At 41.2% G+C, this 24291-nt stretch overlaps 1 protein-coding gene across 1 annotated transcript in view; it reads right to left on the bottom strand.

Annotated features, from left to right (window-relative positions):
- Window positions 1-24291, bottom strand: part of FRMD4B (FERM domain containing 4B) — a 157188-nt gene that overhangs the window by 71779 nt on the left and 61118 nt on the right. The window contains exons 6-7 of the mRNA XM_044451765.1: window positions 10958-11014; window positions 9977-9999 (exon numbers count right to left, since the gene is read on the bottom strand). Coding sequence (XP_044307700.1) covers window positions 9977-9999; window positions 10958-11014 — 80 coding nt within the window. The remainder of the gene's footprint in view (window positions 1-9976; window positions 10000-10957; window positions 11015-24291) is intronic.

Genomic DNA, 24291 nt, shown 5'->3' with positions numbered 1-24291 from the left:
CTAGCAGCAATGTCGATGATGTACTGGAAGCCTATGAAAATTATGGCAAAAACAATCCATTAATCTTTAAGACACCACAAGATTCTTTTTTTGTGTGTTACTGGTAAGTGGGTATTGAGCACTGTAGGTTATTTTACGCATATTTTGCTTGGGTGTACCCTTGAAAAAATAAACACTTTGCCCAACAGAAAAGAATGTGTAATTATTGTTTTAGACCGTGTCTGTGAGAATCAGTTCAATGTCTCTACAAGTAAGTAATCATCTTGAATGCAGTGACAAATGCTGAAGCGCAGCACAACCATAAAAACTTCAAATCTTTTCAAGAGTCACAGAAACTTAACTAGCTTCTCATACATGTTCATATAGCCTTCTCCAGCCAACAAGGTAGTGATGAATTCAGCCTACAGTGCCGTGCATTTCACTCAGACTGTTACTTGATCTTATCACTCCAGAGAAGACCAGACAAGCTTGTGTATCATGTGTACCAACCTGACACCTTTTACTCAGGACAGCACCCCAAAACCTTACAGGTCCCTCAAGGGAGGTTCCAGCACATCCTTAACAATTTCCCCAAGAAAAAAATATGGCCAAGAACAGTACTCAAAAACCCATGGCCACAAAATACCTCTCTTCCCACATCCATTACCATTTGACCATGTCCACATCTGATTCCAAATTGGTATAACAACTCACCTACACACCACCCTGTTCAACAAACAGGGTACACCAGTAGAGAGAAAAGGGAATCCTGTTGACTGGTAACCCAAATGCACTTCCACCATGCATGGGACCAACAGAGGCTTTTTTCCCCTTTTGGGTGGTGGGAAGGGTGAGATGGTGGTAGGGAAAGTTTAATCCTGCTCTTCTGAAGCGCAGTGGTTTTGATCCACATTGAGATATATGTATTTACCTTAGCCTTTGATCTAAAAGAAAAAGATAAACATCAACCATACTGAGCAGGGCTGTCAAGGACTGGGCTTTTTGGAGGGCATTCCCAGGGTCACCCTAAGCTGGAAATGACTTGATGGCCCATAACAACTGCGTGCTATGCAGTAACTGTTATGTGCAGTTCAGCTGCCAGGATGGGGAAGTGGCCCTGCACAGCGGCAGCTTTACACACCCACCGCCAGCATGCAACCTTCAGCAGATTACCCCACAGAGAACACAGCTCTTGGCCAAGGGGAAAAAGTCTGCCCATCCCTGATCTGTACCTTGCCAGTGATTCCAGGGTCTCTCTTTTTTGGGGTGGCGGGAAAGCAAAAAATTCAATTTTATGATGAGAAATGTGCCTCAGAAGTGTTTCACAACAGTATGGCTCTGACTGTTCTTGGATTAGAATAGCCACTTTCTTTCAACAGCTTTCCATCTCCCCCACCCCATGATGGGTGTTAACCACTGTTGTTACAATTTGTTCAGTGAGTTTGCAGTGTGATTCAACTACATGTATTTAGCATTTATATAGCCCATCTGACAGCACACTTTACAAGGTGCAGAAGTAGCAGGCATACATATTCCTGACTTTCAATTAAGCTGCAACATCAGTCTGCTGGATACATACTTTATACAGACCGTTTTCCCTTGCAAATGGAGTTTATCACTCAAATAATGATACTCCCTTACACTCGTCAGCCATCAGGAATTCATTACATTGCTGGTGTCATGCTATACCAGGCAGTAGTTATCTTTGCAGCCCATGGGCTATAATGGAAACCCAATGTGTCAGCTATTTAAAGAAAATAGAAGACCTCCTGGCAGCAATTTAATTAACTTTCAAGGAGTATGTATGGCTAGAGATAGGCTTTGAAAAAACATTACTACAGAAATTGGAATCTGAGATCATCTGTCAGAAAATAAACTTTCCAAAGAGGCACATTTTTCTCTTTCTCTTGGCTTCATTCAGTACATGCTAAATGGTCTTAAGTATGTTTACTCAACAAGAAGTATCCTAGTGTGTCACTGACATATACATTGTTGCCTTGAATTTTCCCTGCTCCCTGAAGATTAATTTGAAAATTGCCCAAGTTCAATGACCAAAGTGGGAAGATTCTCCCATTGTTGAGGGGAGCCTTAGAAAGCACCCCTGGACACATGGGTAGAGACGATAATTTCTATCTGCTGCTTCTTCAGGCTGCACATCCAAAAAATCTACTCTAAAAGCTTCCTCTCCTCGCAGAAGTTTTGGGGAATGCATCCTTTCAAATAGATGGGAACAAATAGATTAATAAAAACAGTCTGGAGACAAAAACTATTGCCAGGGAAAAACCGCCAGGACAAGAGTCTCCTGCAAGACATAAGTATTTTTAGATGCGCCCTGAAATTGACAGAAACTGAAATTGTACCTTGAAGTAGTTAGTGATGAGAGTATGTATTTTGCTTAGTGACCTGTTCCTACTCTATGCTGAAATTGTTTCTACCTGTATAAGTTCCAAAGCTCCCTAATAGCATCCCAATCTTCAAATGATTATTGTGATCACTTGGAACAGCAGGCCCTTTCATGTGTTAATCACACAAATGTGGTCCACATCTCAAAAGAATCATGTCCTTATATCCCTGATGTCCATTCCATGGGCTGAGCATGGATATTTGGGCAGGAAAGGTCTAGACTAGAGTTTAGAATCTATACCAGAATGGACAATCTCAGGCCTGTAGGGCAAATCCAACTCTCTCATGAGGAGAGAGTTTCGTCCTTCTGGGTTCTCCAGACACCCCACTGTTTTCTGTGGTCATACACTTTATTTATTATTTATTAATTACATATATTTATATCCCGTCCTCTCGCTTCAAGTGCTCAGGACAGCTTTCCACCATTCACTGAAGGTTTCCCAGGATTTTTGCAGCCCCCAGTAAGACAGCTACTGGTAGAAAGAGATTTACGTTAAAATGAGCTGCACCCCTTCTGCCTTTGCCCCACTCACCACTGCAACGTGGTTCATGACACCTTTCTGAAACTGAATTCAGTCCTCGGGTTGAGACAGGTTCCCCAGCCCAGATCTATACCCCCAGGCTTTTACTGAAGGGAGAATTCTGATCACACAAGGTTCCAGGTCCTGTGCACTTCAATCTCTGTATGCATAATCTTCCCCTGCTCAAACATTCACACTCATCCTTGGGTGATGGGGGAAGAAAGCTGATGACTCTGGAAGTCGGGCAACTGCCCATTCTTGGTCTTCTCCCAGTCTTTCATACGGAAGGCAGCAAGAACCAGCTTTCTTTCACTTGCTCTCCAGTAGTGGTAGCCAAAAAGTATGATGGCCTTCTCCTCCTCTTTCACTGCAGTTGTATAGTGACGGCTAGTAACTGGAATACATATGACTGCCCAGACTTGGCCTCCCAAAATCAAGGCGCAAGTATCAACAAAATGTTTATTGCGGTAATTCTAGCAATTGACTCCCACCTTTCACAGAAGGAAAAAAAAAGATTCTCAAAACCAGATTGTGGAAACAAAGAGTACTGCCCAAGAATTCAAGAACACAAGGCAAGCCTTGAAAGGGGAGCTCACCAAGGATGTCCTACGAAGTTCAGATTTCCAAAAACCAATGGAAGGCTTTCCAGGTTGTTATTTAATTTCTATGCCACCCAGAAGCCAAGGCTGTCTCAGTGCATTGGTACACTGACTCCTACAGATGCTGCTGGAAGTTATGGAGGTATATATACAGGGGAGTGGCTGCTAAGGATCAGTACTGAATCCTCAAGTATTTCCTACACCTGATGGGGCATTTCTGCCCTCTTCTTCTGCTGACAGAAGACCCCCAAAACACCTCCTCCTGCTGGCCTGTTTCCAGAATTGATGTTCCTGGGTGATAATCAGGAGCCTCCCTCAAAGTCAAGCTTTCTAGCTCCAGCAGCTCAGCCTATTCCTGCTCACCAGGAGTAAGAGACCTGGCAAAGAGACTCACGGTTCCTGCCTCTGAGTCAAACCTGGTGTCTGAAGCAAAAGGTCCCACAGCTATGCACTGCAGGGCAGGTAACTAATTGGGCTGGGATCTCCAAAAATGAGAAGGAAAGTGGCAAAGGAACCAGGAGTTGGGAGTCACTGTGTGAAATATGCAAGTTTGGATGAACTATTCCTCACCTGGGTGTCTGTTGCCTTATTTCTATTCCCAAAAGATAAACTAATTTCCCTGCCTTGTCAAGGGGCAAAGAAAAACAAGTCCAGTCTCATACAGATTTGTCTTCTTCCCCCGTTTCATGCTTTGTTGTTGCTCTTTTGTACAAAGTATTTTCTTCTTTCTTCCACTATGGGAGGACCATTGCTCCCTGCAGAGGCAGTGCAGCAATGCTTGGTAACTTTGAATCCTTACATATGCCACGAGGAAGGAAGAAGGCAGTGGGGACACCAGCTGCCTCCACTCTTCTGTTTGTTTATACACACTCACATGTGTTTGAGAGAAATGTGACTCCAGTTGTGAGAACTTTTATTGGAGTGTCCAAATATCATTTAAGGGAGGAATTAGTGTTTTCTCTGCTTTGGCATAAGAACAGTTAGAATCAGCATCAACCATGTGTGTTTAGCCCTTCAGCTCAGACTGGACTTTTCTACAAGAGGCATTTATCCCATGCTTGTCATTTCCTACTAACTGTTGTTTATAGGCTCTTTAGAACTTCAGTCATTGGGCAGTATAAAAATATCACTAATATTAATGATGATGATGAGGAGGAGGATGTAACCCTCCAGATTTGTTCTGAGTCTAAGCAGCACTTCTAGTGAGATTTTTAGGACAGGGAAAATGTTGCTTTTATTTGTGAAAACAGAATAAACTATTTATGAATAACAGAATAAACTGTTGCAGAAAAAAAACCTCTGGTTTGAAAAGACCAAATGCCCTTGATGCAATTTCTATGTGTGGTGCAAAGCCCACAGGGCTCATTGCCTGGGCATACCACCCCCCAGAGAGCACGGTGATGGCAGCATCATATCACTGGAAAGCTTTTGCTCAGCAGGGACCGGGAAATTGAATGGCATCGAGGGCCAGATGGATGGAACCTAATTCAGGGAATTCCAGAGGAAAACCTGCTCCAGCCTGCAAGAGACCAGAGACTGGCGTGAAAGTTCACCTTCCAGAAGGACAATGGCCCTAAATACATAGCCGAAGTAACACTCGGAGTAGTTTCAAACCAAGAACATCAATGACCCAATCAAAGCCAGACCGTAGCCTGATGGAAAATGTTACAAGACTAATGGCTTTTCCTCAATTGTCCCCATCCAACTGGACAGAGCTGGAGCACTTTTTCCAGGAAAAAATGGGCAGATGTGGCAGGATCCAGATGTGCAAAACCCACAGAGACTTATCCAAGAAGACTTGCAGTTATAATTCCTGCCAAAGATGCTTCTATTTAATATTGACTCAGAGGCAGGGGATTAATGCTTCTGCAATCAACAATTGCTTGTTTGTTTTTACTGATGTAACTTTTTTGCCACAATAAAAATATTTTGCACCTTCTCCGTACAAATCTTGTGTACATTGATGGTAACATTGCCAATTCAATCCATTTCAGTTTCAGGGTGTAACACAGCAAAATGTGGAACAGTTAAACAGAAATGAAAACTTCTGCAAGGCACTGAAGATGCCACCTTCACTGTGTTTATAATTACTAGAGGGAACAGAAGAAATCCTAGAGGCCCATTTCTGGAGGCCCAGTTCACCACTTCTCCACAACACAGCCTCTTTTTATTAACTGTTTCTATAATCTGTGTTTAGAAACCCAGACTGCTGAAAGCACAAGGCAAACTTAACTGACGACAGCAGTAAAAGTTCTATAGAAATGCCTCATCTGAGATCCAGCCCAGTCAGTGCTCCTCTGGCAAAGGTCCCCTGGCATCCTTCAAAAGTTCTGCATCTTCCAAACTGTCTGCTCGAGTGCCAAAAGATTGCTCTGCCTTGAACACATTACAGAGCTTTCAAATAAGGCAACACTCAGTAGTGAAACAAAATTGGTTTCCCCCTCTAAAACAGTGATGCTGCCTTCCCCTAAGCATGAATGTTTCATTAGCAGTGCACAATATACTTGATGCAACAGCAATATCTAGGGGTGTGTGGGTAGACCTAGGGCTCTCCCCACGGACAGCTCTAGTTAACAGATAAAAGAAAGGAATGCCCATATCAACATTCCAGTTCTGGACTTAACAGGAAGGTAGAAAGATGGCGAGTCAACTTCCATTGCTTCAGAGTTTGGATACCAATTTAAAGCCCTCAGTTCCATTTAAAAGTGCAAATGCTGTGGAAGAACTTTGGTTAGTATTATAATGCATGATCAGCACTGGAAAAATTCAGTTCCTAGTATCTCTAGCTAAAATGGTCACATCTAGCTGAAAACGTGGAAGAAGTTGTTACCAGACCAAGCAGCATTGGCCTACATAGACAAATGGTCTCCTTGGAGTATGGAAGCCTCAAGTTGGAAAATGTGTCTGTGTGTGTGTCTGTGCATGCATGTGTGTTGAAATATGAATTAGCCTCAAATTCAGTGGAGGAAGGCATTTAGGTTGCAATTCTAAAGACATTTATCTAGAATTAAGCTCCCACTGAACGCACTGGGATTCACTTCTAGGATTAAGCTAGGCCCACACTGCAAGTAAGTTTACTTTGTTCTCCCAATCTAACACTCCAGAGTTGGCAAAACAAAATACTAATGCAACACAAAAACAAATATATACCTCTATGGCCAGCCAAAATCTTGCTATGCTTGTCAACACCTTGTCTCAAACCGGCAATCCTCTCTTTTTAAAGACAGGTCTGATATCAACAGCATGTTTTGATTGGCACTTCAAAACATGTGCTTCCTCCACCTGCTTCTCTGCCAACTGTCCCAACATTTTCATTAGTCATACACTCAATGCAGCTTTTGTTTACTGAGCCATCCTGAAGCCTCGCTGCAGCCCTCAGCACAGAGAAATTTAGGGAATTACCAGGAGGATAAAAAAAGAATAATGAGGCTGCAATGACTGATTCATTAGTAAATCCTAAAGTTACAAGGAGCAAGCCTCATTTGGCAAAGCATGGCTCTCCCCACCACTTTGTCAATATCTACAGGGTTGTGCTGTGTTGCTGTATGCAAACTTACCTGTGAGTGAGTGAGTCCTCTTGAAAAATACCATATTGGGAATGACTTTTAATCAAACAAGTAGAGGCAATGTGCCAATGAAAAGAGCCAGCACAATATGCTGTTTAAAGTGAGATTGGGACAGACTGAATTTCACATCCTTGCTCAGCTCTGAGACTCACTGGGTAAATTGGGAAACAGATCAACAAAAAGAAAACATATTCTGGATCACACCAAGCATCCATCCAGTCCAGCATTCTGTCCACCCAGTGGCCAACTGGCAGGAAACCACAAGTAGGACATGAATGGAACAGCATCCTCCATCCATGTTCCCCATCAGCTAGTATACACAGACACACAGCCTCTGTTATTGGAGGCAGTGACTAGCCATCAGGACTAACAGTCACCGATGCAGTGCCTCTTTAAGTATTCACACACCCCTTTGAGTTTTCCACATTTGCTGTGCTATAGTCTGGAACTGAAATGGGTTTAACTGGCACTACCACCCTTTGATGTACATGAGATACTCAACACTGTGAAAGTGCAAAATATTTTTACCCTGGCACAAAAGTTAACACCGGTCCAATGTGTTCATCAAGTGGTAACAATGCCAATAAATCCATTTCAATTCCAGATTGTAATGCAACAAAATGTGGAAAAATCAGAGAGGGGTAGTAATACTTCTGCAAGTCATTATGGACTGTAAAAGGGACAGAAGAATTATGTCCCTGTGAGCTCCCAGAAGGATGGGCAGAATGAAAAATATAGCACCCAAATAATACAAATAAATAAATATTTTAATAAATATAAATAATAATCCTTCACACCCAAACGTCACCTGTCCTCCCAGTCAGGTGATGATTGGATGGCAAGAAACTATGCCCATGGTCCCACCGGTGTGGTTCCTCTATCCAAATGTTATCATAGCAGAGTGGGAAGTCCTCCCCACACTTTGCTGCTGCTTATGAATCATCCTATCAATGGAAATGGCATGATTTGTGCATTCACATATAGAACTTGTAATATACATTTGTATGCAGGCAGGAGAGCCGAGAATGTAACCAGCTAAGAAACCTATCAAAACTCTGTGAAAAAAAGAGCAGAGGATACAATGCCCTAAATATCTCAGCTACATGGGCGGCCTTAAAAAAGCACTCTGAAGGCTACACAAATAAGGTGGAGTGCAGCAGTTCTAAACCCAAAGGCCTTCGGTCCCTGCACTGGAATTCCCACCTTTCAGCCTTAGTTGCATTTCTGTTGCAAAACACCCAGCAACTACCTAAGGCACATACAAGTGGAGCATGTTTTGGCACCAGGCACATAGATTTCATGCACCTGATCAATGCAAGCTACCTGGCGACCATGACAATCCCTGTAGTGATTCCTCTTAACCCAAACAGACTTGGTGATTGGCAGGACCAGCATGGGTAGTTCATATACTGATATCAGTGATTCATTGAATAAACACTAGCACAACACATTTTATCATGATGCTTTTTGTACGTTGTTAAGTTGTGGAAATAGCTCTACCAAAGGCTGCCTCTCGGCCTTCACTCTACTGGCACTAAAAGGAACTTAATGACCAATGTCAAGGGAAATGTCACTCTAAAGTTTTGCTATGCTATTCCTGCTGATTAACACTGCTGGGTAGCACTGAAGTGTCACTCTTTGCCTTAATGTGGTGAGAGAAAAAGAATCCACCATGGCATTGACTAGATGATAAGGTGAGGTGGAGCAATACAGATAATGAGGCAGGTCTATGCAGATACAGAATCATACAGCTACAGCTTGCAGAGCAGTTAGAGAACGAACAAAATCTGTTCCCCCTCCCCCTGAAGAAACTGAGGTCACCAGGAGCAAATTTAGTTTGCGTTACAAAAATGCAATTGCTAGGGTAGGGCCAAGGCTGCTGATATGCCTAAGCCTAGGTCCTTGCTCAGATACAGTGAAAAGAACACCTGCCACCGCCCTTCCCCCACCCCCACGGCATGTCTGTCGCTAAAGCATGTCAAACAACGTCTCATGACTTACTAAAAGCGACACAACCAACAAGAAGACAATTCCTGTCAGAATGTTCTCACACATACTAGGCAATGTTACCTAAAAGCAATTGCTGCAGAACTGTAAACCAGCAATTGCTGCTTTGCAGAAAGGCAGAAAGCAGTAAAACATTAACACAGCTAAAGCCGATCTTTCAAATATCTGCTTGTCCAGTAAGTCACTGTTAACTATGGTCTCTCTCTTGCTCCTTCAGCTCAGCAACAATTTCCTTTTGGTTTAATATTCTTTGCTTCTACTGGCCTGCAATTGCACTGAAGTGTCTGGGTTTAACAGGTAGGGAGGAACTCAAGGGTAAAGGCTGTCTGGTTTATGCATCAGTAGGTAAGAGAGAAACCCACCAAGCTCAGAGGCTCTCACCAGCCACAATACAACTGTCAGGTCAAGAGCATGATGGGTGAGGCCCCTGTGGGGCAGCTGCAAAAGAAACTTTGCCCATTGATCTCCAGAGCAGGCAGCTGACAAACTTCATCTTTCTGGGTACACATCAGGGCTATTCACAGGCACAGTCACTGGGACTCTAAAGGCGCTTTGGATTTATTTTTTTTTTTAAATAGAAAAAAGGAACTTTTCTGCAGAGGGTCCTGCTACAAAATGCTTGGGCTGTTTATTCAATTCTCACATTATAAAAGAGCTGCTAACATAAGCCACTGGCACTTTGAGAAAGAATGTCTTGATTCACACCCATTCACAAAAGAATCATATCCCCACGTTAGTGTGACTGGCTGTGGAAGTGGTTTTGCTTCCTTCACCACACTTGCGTTGCTTTCTTTTTCCTACATTTGTAGTTAGGGAAAAAGAGTATTTAAAGTGAGACAATGCAAACTGAACAAAATGATATCATTTAGTATACCAATATTGAAAAGGGAAATATAATTACCTGGAGTAGTCCCCTTTAGCTTCCTATAATTTGGGGGAAAGCAATAATGTTAAAATAGCATTCTTCTTGCAATGGCTTTGTGTTAAATTTAGGCATTACACCAGTAACAGTTAAAACAACAAGAACAATTCTTGTTTTGAGGGTAGCTCTAACCCTGCATGCAATGCTAAAGGATTTACTACCTTTTAAAAAATGCAGAATGAATCCTTTGCCAAGAAATATGTTTAGTCAGAAACTGAAATCACAAGGAAGGTCAGCCCATATTAACAGTCTGGGCTCATTCAAACACCACCAAAGTTGAGAAATTCACAGCCAATTATCACTTAACCGCTGAATTTTGGCAATGAAAATCCAAGTTTCTCATTAAGAAAAAATTACAGAAGAAACATAAAAACACAGCAAAGTATATGCAGCAATGAAGATTACTCACTGGAAACAACTAATGTGGCAAATATGGCTTTCATCAGGATGAATGTAGAGCATTTAAAAAATGATATTGTATTGTGTGGGAGACTTTCTTTTTTCCCTTTTTGAAGTGGAAATGATGACAGAAGTCTAAATGTTTCTGCAGTAATGTTCAGCATCAATACTGCATTTCACTGCATTTTTTCAGTGATGTATCATTACTTGCATTATTGAAAAACATACCTATGCAAGAAATATGATGTAATAAGGTAACCAATTAAAATCAATTTATGTGTCACCCCACTTCACTCCCCAAAAAAACCAAAAAACATTTTCCTACTAATTTACCCTATATGTTTACCTGCTAATACCATGGCATCATCTCAATATAAAGGCAGATTTGCAACGTTTTAACCACTGAAATATTGCAGGTATCAAAGCAGAAATGAATATGCATAATATATAGCAAATGCATAAACATCAGTGCAGGAATGTGAAAGTTTGGGAACTAAACACATTTTTAAAAACACTCTATAGATTTAACATACACCCCAACAGAGTTGGGAGAAACCTTACCTGTAAAATCAAAGAGGCTAATCTGAAGACAGTCTCGCTTTCCACCTCAATGTGCCCCTGTTTCAATAAAGAGGAACATATTAAGTTGACACAGCTAAACTCTATAGCACTGGGACACCCCTCCCCACCCCCAGCTACACTGAATCTGCTACGCTGTTACTAGTCAGCACCACCGGTCTTCCTTCGATTGCAGATCATACCATTATGGCAGAAGGGGTGGGTGAAATTTGAGCTGTAAAGTTGGAAAACAGCATAATATTTAACGGACAACCAGAAAAATCATGCTGCCAAAAAGGAGATGCGGGAGACAAGAGGAAGCTGATATATGGATTGAGGGCAACCTTTGATTAATTTTGGCTTGCCCTTACAAATTTAGCACATTTGAACCCTATAGATTCTGCAGGGTCCGTTGGTTGCACTGACTGGATTCTTTGCTAACACACCTCTATCAGCTGAGGGTTCAGCTTTATGTAAATACGGACACAAATGTACAGTGCAGTTCTATGCACATTTACTTGGAAATAAGTCCCACCATCTTCAATGGGATAAGTGCATGCAGGAGTGCAGCTTGAGTCTCCCTTTCTGGTGAGGTTTGTGTGTTTGAAATATTTTGATTCAGCACAAACATTATTTCTAAATGAAAAATGCAACACTTGACAGTAAGATGCAATTATTTTTACAACTATTCTGCTTGCAAAAAATTGCTATAATTTTAATGTTCAAAAGTATTTTCAAAACCTTAAACTTTTTATGTGCACCAGAGTCAGGATGGATAGGTTCCTTGTCTCTCCATTTCATAAACTGGTAACTCAAACTATGAGACGGGTGCAGCGTTGTGGTTGCTGATCATTATTTGTTAATTATTTTACTGATCAGTCAGATTATCTCCCCTTGGGGCAGGTATTCAGGGTATGAAAAGGCAAGTCAACTTAAGAACCAGATGGATGATGTTTTAAGGTGGCCATGTTTTAAAGACATTTTTGCATTATTTTAAAATGGTCTGTAAAGTGTTTACATTGTCTTAGTTTAGGATTTCTGTGTGGCCAAACAAAAGGTGACTTGTAAAATAAATACTGTCTTACATTCTTTTAATTTTCAATCTAAATGCAAGCAAAATAACACTATATTTAAAATACAAACATAACAAACTGACATACAATAAAAATCATCATTACACTACTGTGGTCCGCACCACCAGGACAAGGATACATGTCACAAATAAAAAACCTTCAAACATTTCAGAATGTTCCCCCCCCCCCCAAATCTGCCATGATCATTTGGACAGCTCAAATCCTTTCCCTTTCTTTAAAACATTTCCAATATTTAGCTATACTTAGTCTTTCTGCAGTTATTAATTTGTTATAGATTCTTTATTATTCCAGCTTGATTTGTTTTTTTATCAAACATTGAAAGAAATGCAATCTCAAGGCATATATCCATATTTATTCTTAATATTTTACTTTTTAAAAATTTACTCTTTCCTAAATTTCATTATTATTATTATTATTATTATTATTATAACATTTCTATGCCGCCCCTTGCCGAAACCTCGGGGCGGCTTACAACATGATAAAATACATTGAAATACAATAGTACATAATAAATTACCATTAAATATAAAAATACAAAAAATACATTGATTTACAAATACAAAATTAAAATTATCAGTATAAAATAAAAGTATAGGAGGAGAAAGAGAAGGAAGAAGAAGTTGCCCAGGCCAGATCATATGTTTTAACAATTGAAATGATGTTTAAATAAAAAGGTCTTTTCCTGGTGCCGAAAAACCAGTAACGATGGTGCCAGGCGGACCTCTTTGGGGAGTGAATTCCATAGGTTGGGCGCCACCGCAGAGAAAGCCCTCCTCCGGGTACTTACTCTCCTAATTTCTTTCATGGAGGGTTCCCGGAGAAGGGACTCTCCCGCAGATCTCAAAGGGCGGTCGGGCATATACGGACGTAAGCGCTCGTGCAGGTAGCCAGGACCCAAGCCGTTTAGGGCTTTGTAGGTCATAATCAACACCTTGAATTGGGCCCGGGCTTCAATGGGAAGCCAGTGAAGCTGATGGAGGACTGGAGTCATGTGAGCATAACGCCCCGTCCCCGTCAGCAACCTGGCAGCTCTATTTTGCACCAATTGAAGTGTTCGGACTGTCTTCAGGGGAAGCCCCACGTAAAGCGCGTTACAGAAGTCTAGGCGGGAAGTCACCAGCGCGTGTGTCACCGTCGCCAGGCAGTCGTACTCCAGGTAGGGGCGCAGCTGATTAATCAGCCGAAGCTGAAGGAAGGCGTTCCTCGCTACCGCCTTCCTTATTATATTATTATATATTCTCATTTCCACCACATATGGAAATATGTGCCCACTTCACGACCACATCTCCACCATAAATTGGAGTATTTATTATGTATACAATTCAACTTCACTGGAGTTAGGTACTACTTCCATACAATTCTGTAGAAATTTTACTTTATTCTTACTGATTCACATTTTAATATCCTCTTGTCCAAATATTTCCCTAATCTTCATTACTAATTTTTCTCAAATCCAATTCCTGTGTTACTTTAAGTGAATCCTATTCATCCTGTTCTTCTAATAATATCTAGTAAATTTTACTTACTATCCCTTTCATTTGCATATTTCTTTGTTTTTCATTTTCTAGAATCATATCTTCAAATGTTGTGTGATCCATGCATCTACCTCTTTTCCTTATCCTTCTTTAGTCCAGCTTTCCAATTGAATCACGTTATGAAAAGGTATAATCACCTTTCCCAGTACTGCTTTTATCTTCTCATTTTTATTCATTTTCTGCAGTCAATCTTTTAATCTAATGTTTTCATTAATACCTTTATTGTTGGGCATTCCACACAATCAAAAACTTAAAAAATATCTAGGATCATTATACCAGCTCTGAATTTGCAATCCTGCAGTCATACACTGGAAGATGTCTTCCTTGAAAGTCCCAAGTCTAGTAGTAAGTCTACAGTGTAGATACAACACCCCTATTTGACTGTGCCCAGAGAATACTAAGAAGGGGGAACAAGGACCTCAAAGGTACCCATCAGCCATTAACACCTGGATAACAGACTCAGCAGGAATACAGGTCATTTGCTCACAATCTATCCTGTCATGGTCAGATTTTTCTATTTCGATTATAATCATTATTTCCACATTTGCCTCTGAATATGTAAATCAAAATGCACATTTTATACAACTAAGTGGCCACTGTTGTCTTCTTTTTTGGCAATGTGTGAGTTGCCAATTTATTTTTGCAAGGTCCCCCTCCTCCAATCCAAACCACACAGTCTGCTGCCACATTGCCTCCTTCTAGGCTCAGCAAATATTTTATAAGGTTGCTGCCCTAAACTAAAATTCTAATGAATAAACCTCATTGAAAGTGGAGGTGAATTCTGAGTAGACTGCTTAGGATATTGATGGATGAAATTGCACATGGTTGAACACAAGTATGAGCCCAGGTTTTTAGATCCAAAATCCAATGTGATGTCCACCAAAATATTTGGTTTCCCATTTATTTTAACCTAATATTTATTTTGGATCAACAGGGAGAAATTAAAAGCCATAATTACAAGCATAATAACTGTCTACAGGGAGAGAAGTGTTTGGGTGCTGAGAACAATATACATTACAGGAGGGCAACCTCTGCAGCCCAGAGATGGAGGACTGGAGGTTTTATAAGAAGATGGAGAGAGGAATTCTTTTAACTCAAAACTTTGTTGAGTGATAGCAAGGGGATTTTCTGAAGCTGCAGTTCTCTTGTCCTGGAACCTATTCCCAGCAGCAGGGAAGCTGGTTGCTGTACTCTGTCTCCAGGGTCCTGAAATAACACAAGGAGACATGGCCCTACTGGCCTGGCACCAGGCACAGGGCCATGCCCTGAGGTCATGCAGCATAGGAAGGACAGAGGGTGGAGTCACTGGGCCCTCCAGCCTATTGTATCCACAAGTGGATACAGCTTTGCTATGTGCAAACCTCAAGTTTTTGTATATTTTACTTGGCTTATTGCACACACACGTGTGTGTAAAGGATGGTGCATCTGAAAGTAGGATATTTAGTGTAAAACATGCACAGGATATGCTCTTTCTAGTATTTGTTTACACAGGGCCATGTGCCCTAAATGTTCTGAATATGCAACCATCATTCTTAATCAGTACAAGTATTTATCTTATGTCTGATTATACATGTTCTAATCTAAATAATTATTGATGCAATCTAAATAATGATTCAGTTATATAAAACAGTCTTTGTGTGTGTTTTGGACTTCTTTTGATTTCAAGTGGGAACTAGTTTGTTTATTTTGTTGGACAATAATTTATAAAACTGTAGAATAGCATTAAATCTGTAGAATGCCATAGAATCTGTAAAATACTATTAAAATGCATACAGGTGCCAAACAGGAACAATGAAAATCACAAGCTCAAAGCCAAAATAACCTAAAAAGCTAAAATAGATCTCACCCATACAGAAAATAGCAAGGAAATAATCACATGATGTTATTCTAAAAGTTCTCAAATCCTGTGATTCAGGTGTCTAAAAGGAATTATTTTGAAGGTGACCTGGAACTTATAACTTGCTTATTAACAGATGCAAGACTGGAAGTTACTGTCGGCTTCTTCTAATCTAGTCCAGATGGTACATGGATATCATCAGTTGCTAAGGCTGCATTGGCATGGGAAGTACTCAGTAGATTAGGGCTACCCTGATAACCCAAACGACCTTGATTCAACTTTAAACATGTCTTAAAATACTTTTTATCATACTACCTTGACTGTGAATATGAACAAGTGTTGCTAATTCCATTTGTCAGAAAGGGGGCTCATCTGTGGGAGTTGCCAAACTGGATGTGCAGCATGTTGTTCATGTTGCTGGCAACCGGTGTGTTGCTGTGGTCAGAGGGCTGGACAAGGGGACTGTGGGCTCAAGTCCCCACTTGGTCACAGGGCTCCTTGGATGACTTTGGGCGTCATAGACTTGGGCGGATGAGATGGGAAGGAGCATCATGTCAGCTACCTTGGGCAGCTTAGAGAAAAAGGCAGGATAAAAATGTAACATAAGAAACGGCGTGGGAAAGAGGATTTCAGCTTCTCCCACTGAAATGCTGCTCCTGCTATGAAAATCCAGAGCTGAGCAGGAAGGGCAGTTTGGAGGGTATTCATTCATAGGGGTGTCCTAAGTCAGAGATGACGTGATGGCACATTGCAGCAACAACAATCATGACACTATTAAGAGTAAATGTTATTGTAGCTTGCAGTTCTTGCTAACAAGCATCCCCCAGGGGAAAACATTGAAAAGATGACATAACTTTATAAAAAACAAAAACCAGTTGCACATTTAGAACTATACCCTGATGCATCGTTTCATAGCATCAGTCCAAGTAGGCATGCATTTAAAACTTAGACACTGGCAGAAAGTTCCATAGGAACCCGTGGATGTTCATACATAATGCAACATTTTGGTTAATCCTGTGTTCAGAATGTGGTTTGATATATAATGAAACACAGCAAGCAAAGGAAATATTTATGTAGCAGCACAAATTTAGGAGTCAGTTTCCCCCTAGACAGGTGAGGATGGTATTAAGCAACTGTTTATTTTATGGTTGCATATTTCCCAGGGTAAGCTGTTAAATAGCTGATGCATCAATTAATGTCTTACTATACTGAGGGTTATTTTTTATGATTTAGTTTCTCTGCTCTTCCTGCAAAGGCTTAGAGCGGACAGAATCATTTTAGTACTTTTGTCTCATTTCATTATTTCAGTTATTTTATTTTGGTGTACAGTCCATAACATACTAATATATAAAATACAAATACAATACATCAATTTGGTATTGAATCAGATATATTCAGAAATCTGATTATTATCTGATTAAAACAACAAACCAAACATTTTAAAAGGCACTCTACACAAATAAAGTCTATGGTCAGTTAAGAAAAAAAGCACATGAAAACTCCAAAAATAAAAGAGTGTTCTCTCATCTCCGCATTAACAGTTGCTCTCCAGCTTTAATAGCCATGCCTAGAAATTTGGCTACTTCCAAGCTAACCCAGCTCTGACATCTGCCAGAAAAAACAAAGTAAAATCTGTTGGATACGTCTTACTTCACTTTTTATCTTTTGAGTAATGTAACCAGATGTTTCAAACTAAAACTGCTGAAGCTATAGATGATAGCAAAAGGGTTTGTTCAATGGCACACCTTGATTTGCTACTGGGTAGTATCCACCAATCTGTCAGCTACCTCTCCTCTTTAAGTGTTTCCAGATATATAGCTAGATGAAACATCTTGCCATTAGCAATGATGGAAGGGCATTTTGGGGTCATTCTTGATACTTGAGATTTTTGCCCTTGCGAAAGTCAAAACAATAGTCCATGTTTTACTACAGTATGCATTTACAGACAGGGCCCATTTATTTTCTCAATTCTTTTTTCCATATCTGGGCAACACTGTCAAGTTTTACATTTCTGTTATTAATGAATCTTAAACATGGCCAAGCATATACTTATCAATCAACACTTATGGCAAGCAGCCCAGGTTTGTGGGTCATAAATATCGACATAACCAAAACCGAATTGCAGGGGACCATCCAGTTGACTCCAGGGAACACATTCCTACTTCTAGTTGTAAAGCTGTGTTTGGGACAGTTTGGGACATCTAAAGTTTTCCTAAAAAACCCCCAGATCATATTCTTTCCAGAGAAACATTTATCCCTAGATCCGATAACTGAGTAACAAACAGCAAACTTTGGTAATGGCAAACTTTCATTTGTGAGGGTATATGATGGCCACCTTTTTAAGCACAGTTGAGGAACTCAAGATCACAAATGACTATGATAATGTTGACTGAAAAAAAACCTCTTACGTACTTAGAATAATATACTTGTTCAACTCCTTGTGTGTCCAAAATTGGCCTATTCTTCTTTTTATTAGAGAATCATGGTATTGTTTTTGTTTTTTGGTTTTGTTTTCATACATAAATGTTGATCTTCCTTCTAGAACCTGCCAAAACCCTTTTAAGGCCCACTTGTTTTGTGACAGCAGGGTGGCATCTTTATACACCAAAAGTGGAATTTTCATACCAGCCAGAATGAGCAGATAATGGTTTCTGGTATTACAGGCTGGAAAAAAGAGCATTCAATAAAGATGGAAAAGCAGAGGGGCTGAAACACATCCTTGTTTCATGGCTTGTATCTCTGGAAAAGGATTAATTAAAAAAAAAAATAAAAAAAATCCTTTGTCAGTTAAGGTTAACTCCATTTTTTCCCATAATATTTTTCCATATTGATTCAAAGGCTGACTTTAGCTCTATTATGTAGAATATAATTTACCTTTTAAACTTTCAAATGTTTCTCAGCCATCAGCAAAAGACTAAGACATGATCCACAGTAGAGCTTTTTTTGGAAGCTGATTTGTTCAGTGCCCATTATTTCACCATCCATCATCCAGGATATTAGCCTATAGTTTAACTACATGGCATATAATTTTCCTCTGATTGATAATAGACTAATAGGTCTATAACTGGATAGAACTCACTAAACCTTTTTTATTAGGTTGGAACTAGTATAGCTTTAAGCCAGCTAGAAGGAATACATCCCGCGTTATCAATATTAGTAAAAAGAGAAGCAAGAGGAGTCACCCACCAGTTAATATTTGATTTAAGGAGCTCAGCTGGAACAAAATTTAAACCTACTTTCCCTAATTTTAGCTGTGTGAAAAAAAGTCTGCCTCTGGTATGCAAGCCTAAGGCAGATTCTTCAGTGTGATACCTGACATGTGCCTTCTGCAGATCTTGGGCTGCATCAGTGTTGGCATTCCCAAATCCTGGCAGAGGTGCAGCAATTGCTTACTGTGTCAGTGCTGTCCAGAGATCCTGTCACAATGTGCCAAAGCAGCTTAGGGTGCAGTCCAATGACCCCTGCCCTCACTGGATGTAAGCCTCCAAACTCAGAGGTTGGCATGCATTTGGTGTGGTGGTGGGGATCTTTGTTGTATCACTCCTTGCACCTTGCATGGCTGTTTTCTGCCATTAGATAAAGTGGTGTGCAGGGAGAGGAAAGAAGGCTGGGGTTTCCTCTGGATTCTCCGTAAGCCAGGGGTGTCCAAACTTTTTGCAAGGAGGGTCAGATTTGGTGAGGTGAAAATGTGTGGGGGCCGACCATTCAGCCTGACATTCGTTGAACCATTAACATTAAATGCAAATGAACTATTTTATGAAAGACTAAACAAATAACTTAACTGCACTAATGTGAAGGGTGATACTGAGATCTCGACTGCATTATATAGGCCAGGTCTGGCTCAAAAACAGTGGTTTTGATGCGCAAGATGTCACACAGGTGAAAGTCACTTAGTCTCGTCCTAATGCAGTTCTTGTTAATGTTCACAACCGAGAATGTCTTCTCGCACAAGTATGTTGAGCCAAACAAGCTCAGCATTTTCTTAGCAAATGTTCGAACCTCTTGGAACCTGTCTTTATCCAACTGGTGGTAAAAGTTGACAAGAGGGAGATGTTGGTGCCGACTGTGACGCTTGGCGTCACACTGCAGCTCAATGAGCTCCAGCTACAGGTGGTCTGGAGCGTCCTCAGGGTCCCCAGAAAAAGGAGATGAAAAAAGTGTGATCTCCTTTTCAATAGCTGCAAAATCCCGAAAGCACTGTTGAAACTCCTCAGCCAGAGATGAGATGTCTGTTTCATACCTCCTTATTTGCGCACTCATATTGTTCTGTGGAAAACTGGTCATTATTTCCTGCAGCAATGGGAAATGTGTGGTATTGGGCTGCGTTTGTGACAGGTGCCTTTGGAAAAGTAGCAGCTTGGTCCCAAAGGCTTTGATATGTGAATACAGTTGGCTTACCACTGCATTTTGCCCCTGAAGGCTCGTGTTCAGCACGTTCAGATGTCGTGTTATGTCAACTAAAAATCCAAAATCAGCCAGCCAAACAGGATCAGATAGCTCTGGCATCGGTTGTCCTTTTTTTTGCCAAGAATTGTCCGATTTCCTCCCTAAGAGAGTAGAAGCGCTGCAGTGCAGACCCCCTGACTGAGCCATCTTACCTCACTGTGATACACAACATCTCCATATTCAGCCTGGATGTTGAGTAGAAACTGTTGAAACTGGCGGTGGCACAGGGCTTTGGAGCGAATATAATTAATAGCCTTCATCAGTGGTTTCATAACATGATCATATTTCAGATGTTTGGCACAGAGAACTTGTTGGTGAATAATACAGTGGAGTTTTATAGCTTTGCCTCCTTCTTCGCTGACTTTGTTACAGACTAGGGTTGATAATCCACTTTGCTCGCCAGCCATGGCAGGTGCGCCATCCCAGTGACTTTATTCCACGGTAGTTTCATGTCATCTACGGCAGAACAAACAGAAACAAATAAATCTGTTCCTCTTGTTTGGTCCTTAAGGCTCTGGAGGTCAAGTAGCTCTTCACTCACGTTCATGTCATTGTCCACTCCTCTCAAAAAAATCAATAACTGAGCGGTGTCAGATGCATCCTTGCTTTCATCACAGGCTAACGAAAAAAAGTCAACCTCCACTCCTTTTGCCTCTAACTGTCTCTTAGTATCAGATGAAACGTCTTCAGTTCTCCCTACCACAGTGTTACGAGCCAGGCAAACATTGGCAAACTCTTGCTTCTTCTCAGGACAAATTTTCTCCACCTTTTTCATCACGCAGTCTTTAATAAATTCACCCTCAGTAAAAGGTTTGCAGTGCTTGGCAATCAGCGTTGCCACCTTGTAGCTCGCCTTTGTGGCATTTTCATTTGAGTCACGGGCTCTTGAGAAAAAGTGCTGGTGTTCCGTTAAAGTAGCTTCCAGTTCCTTCAATTTTTTGCTGCGTTTGTTTCCAATTAGCTTGTTGTAGTTAGCATGTTTCATCTGGTAGTGCCTCTTGATATTGAATTCCTTGAAAACAGCCACAGTCTCTTGGCAAATTAGGCAGACACAGTTGTTTCGTATTTCAGTGAAAAAATTTCCACTTGTCCTGGAAGCGGCGGCCCTCGCTGTCAACTTTCCTTTTTTTAGTTACAGTCGCCATTTTAGAAATGGCACACAAGCTTGTGTCACAAGGGTCACGCGGCGAGAGTGCTGACTCAGGTCTACTGCCATCTTCTGGTGAAATATAACCACCAGCCTTGAAGGAGCAGGGGACAGCTGCGGGAACCGCTGTGCGGTGAAGGGAAAAACGCAGGCCGGCGGGCATGAGTGACAGGCTGAGCCGGTGGGGAGAAGAGGCTGCGGGTCGCTCGAAATTTGAAAACGGGCTGCAATTGGCCCCCGGGCCGGACTTTGGACATGCCTGCCATAAGCCATCAGCTTCAGCTTCCTTTCCTCTCAGGCTACTGAAAATGCCCCCCCCCCGCCCCCCGAAGGACAATTTGCAAGCTTAGAGAGGAAGCCAATGAATTCTTCTCACACCTTCTCCAACAGTGTGAATAAGGCTCAACCTTCAGAGCCCCAGCACTGAGATCAGGGACTCCAAGTAATGCAGTGTTTCCCCAGATAGTCAGGAAGCCATCCGATTGTGCCCTTACAGTATTTATCAGTAAAATGCAGCCACTATTGCATTTTCCCTACTATTCCTCATTTGTTTTTTCTTAATTAAAAGATTTTCTTCCAACAATTCTTCTTTATTTGAATATTTAAAGGTAAATCTTTAGCACCAGAGGTGCTGTACTATTTATAGGATTCTAAAAGCTTGATGGTTGGTCAATATAGTCGCTATCAAATCAATTGTCTTAGGTTTTAACAGGGGAACCTCCCCACTTATGCAGCTAGTAACTAGAAGCTCACACAGAAATATAATTAGATTATCACAAGCTGTTAATGATGTTAGTACAGATTTATTTAAATTACAGCCTTAAACTGTGAAAACTCCACCACAAAGTAATAAGGGGGTGCCTAGAGAGTGATCCTACAAACATTATCTAGGTGGTCATGGGCTAATTCAAATCAGAATTCTATCCTCAAGAGTTGGAAATCTGTACTCCCTCCCTTTCAGCTGGTGCAGAAAAAAAATATACATTGGATGCCTAAGAACTGGCCTTAGAGACGGGATAAAGAGTACCTTCCAGGGGGCAGGGAAGGGAACAGACTGGGGCTGCCAGAATGCAATATATCCTGACTGTAGGGAGCGAGAAGGATCGCCGCTTTGGGTGCTCATTCTCAAGGACTGCTGGCTGGATTTCAGATGAATCAGAACCAGAATGTGAAGCAGATCAAAGGGGAGTTGGGGAGGATGGGCCACGCCGAGATACTGAGATGAGGGAGGAGGTCACACTTATTTCAAGGTCAGATGCTTCAGGTGGGCAGGCCGTTCCTGGGATTTAGCAAGATGTACAGCCAGCAGGGGGCCTCTGAGAAAGAGCGCTTCTCAGACACAGACCAGGCAGCCGGGGCTCTTGGTCCCATGACAAGGCCTCAGTAGAGTGGGGCGGCACAATCAGATGACTGGCATGCAGAGAGGAGTGATCTCACTTTCGGAAGACCCCTTCCAACCGTATGAAGCCCAGGCATGTTCGTAAGGAGAGTTTCTGGAGATGAATACTAGATTAGTTTGACAAACTACTCTTGGCATGGTCAGAGATTTGTTCTGGGAGAGTGTGCTTTTGGGTCAATAAAGAACACTTTGCAAGGAAAATGGTCTGTGGCTTTTGAACGTTCAAAGGAGGAAAACTTGGCTCATGACACTGACAGTGTTGCAGCCTCTTTCCCTCTCCTTCTGAAAGGCCTCAACTAGACATCCGGAAACAGTTGTTGAGATAAAATGGATATCAGGAGATGTGTGTGTGGAGGGGTGGAGAATAGCTCTACCACCCTCTCTGCTCCAGACTGAAGGCTTGTAAGCCTTCACATTTGGGGGTTATGAACATCCAGGGTGTAATCAATCGGACTGCACCCTTAATGGATCTCCCAGCTTTATTGTCTGTTTAATTCTCCTAAGGTTAGCATTGTCCACAGCTTCATAAATACCTTTACATTGTTCTGAGGGCAACAAACAAATCTTAAGTTGCACACATATTGCAAGGGTGATAACTGCTATCAGTTTGAGTCATATTTGACCCTAGTTTGAGTCCCATTCAGAAAATAATCTGTTCACTTGTGCTTCAGAGCTTTTATTCTGCTTCCAGACAGTGAGACCATGAGTAATCTCTATCTATCTATCTATCTATCTATCTATCTATCTATCTATCTATCCATAGTACTCTAACTAGGAGAGCACTTTTCATGATAATGTATATGCCTCCTGTAAAAGCATAAAGGGTCCAACAACCTTGTTTCAGGTTGCTTGCACCAGAATTTGGGATGAACAGCAGCAAAGCATCATTAACAGGTCACAGAGTCTCGGTTTGCAAATCTCAACTTCAAAGGTGCCATATGCCCTTGGTAGTTGCATGACATGTTGCAAGTATCCTGCCAGAAATCCTGTCCTCCCATTCTGTATGGGACACAGCTTACTGTAAAGTAAAATAGATATAACACAATGGAAGAAGAAGATAGAGAAGAAGCAGTAGAAGAAAGAAGAAAAGGATACTAGGACACTAATTTTAAAATCCTACATATGCTATGCAGCTGTTTCTTGTGAAGAATTTTTGTAGATGAAAAGGACAGCAAAGCTAGCGTGACAAACACAATTCTCATGCTTGATGTTACTTATGTATTCTGATTACCTTAAAAGAAACTTGAGTAAGTTATCAGTGTATGCTCTGGGGAAAGATTGTCTCCCCACACACATCCATGTTTATGATGTATTCTAGCATTGTCCATTTTGATATGAAAGCATCAATCCACCAGATGTTTCTCTCCTTTACTTCTACATGGGACAATACCGCTTTGCAAGGACCTCTATGTTCTAAGAACATACAGTTTGACATGCTGAATAAGGACAAGTTCACAAAGTCAGCACAACTTTAATTAAAAAACCTCTATGCATGTGTCATACACGGTTAATACAAAGACATATTTTGCAGCTTCTACATGTTGTAATTTCACTATGTTTGCACTGGGTATGTACACAATTATGCGTGCATAGTCCATAAACAATTTCTCCGCATCTGATACTGTCCATACTTTGGGATGTCCCATCACCTCCAGTTAGCATTGCTAGTTATCAGTAATTCGGAAAGCTTTAATCTTAAAAATCTGGTGGAGACAGGTTGGAGAAGGCTGCTTCAAGTGTTATTTGTGTAGGAAGTGGCTACATGTAAAAATTACTGGAAACAAGCAGTTTTTCACATGGAAAATTTGTATTTTGGTGTATTTTCATGTGCTTCCTCTTCATATAAAGACTGAGGGGAAGAAACCAGCTATTGCAGACT

This window comes from Varanus komodoensis, unplaced genomic scaffold (genome assembly GCF_004798865.1).
Source record: "Varanus komodoensis strain SLA01 unplaced genomic scaffold, ASM479886v1 scaffold6_4, whole genome shotgun sequence".
NCBI lineage: Eukaryota > Metazoa > Chordata > Lepidosauria > Squamata > Varanidae > Varanus > Varanus komodoensis.
The sequence above is the reverse complement of the archived record's forward strand: the minus strand, read 5'-3'. Positions and strand labels throughout refer to the sequence as shown.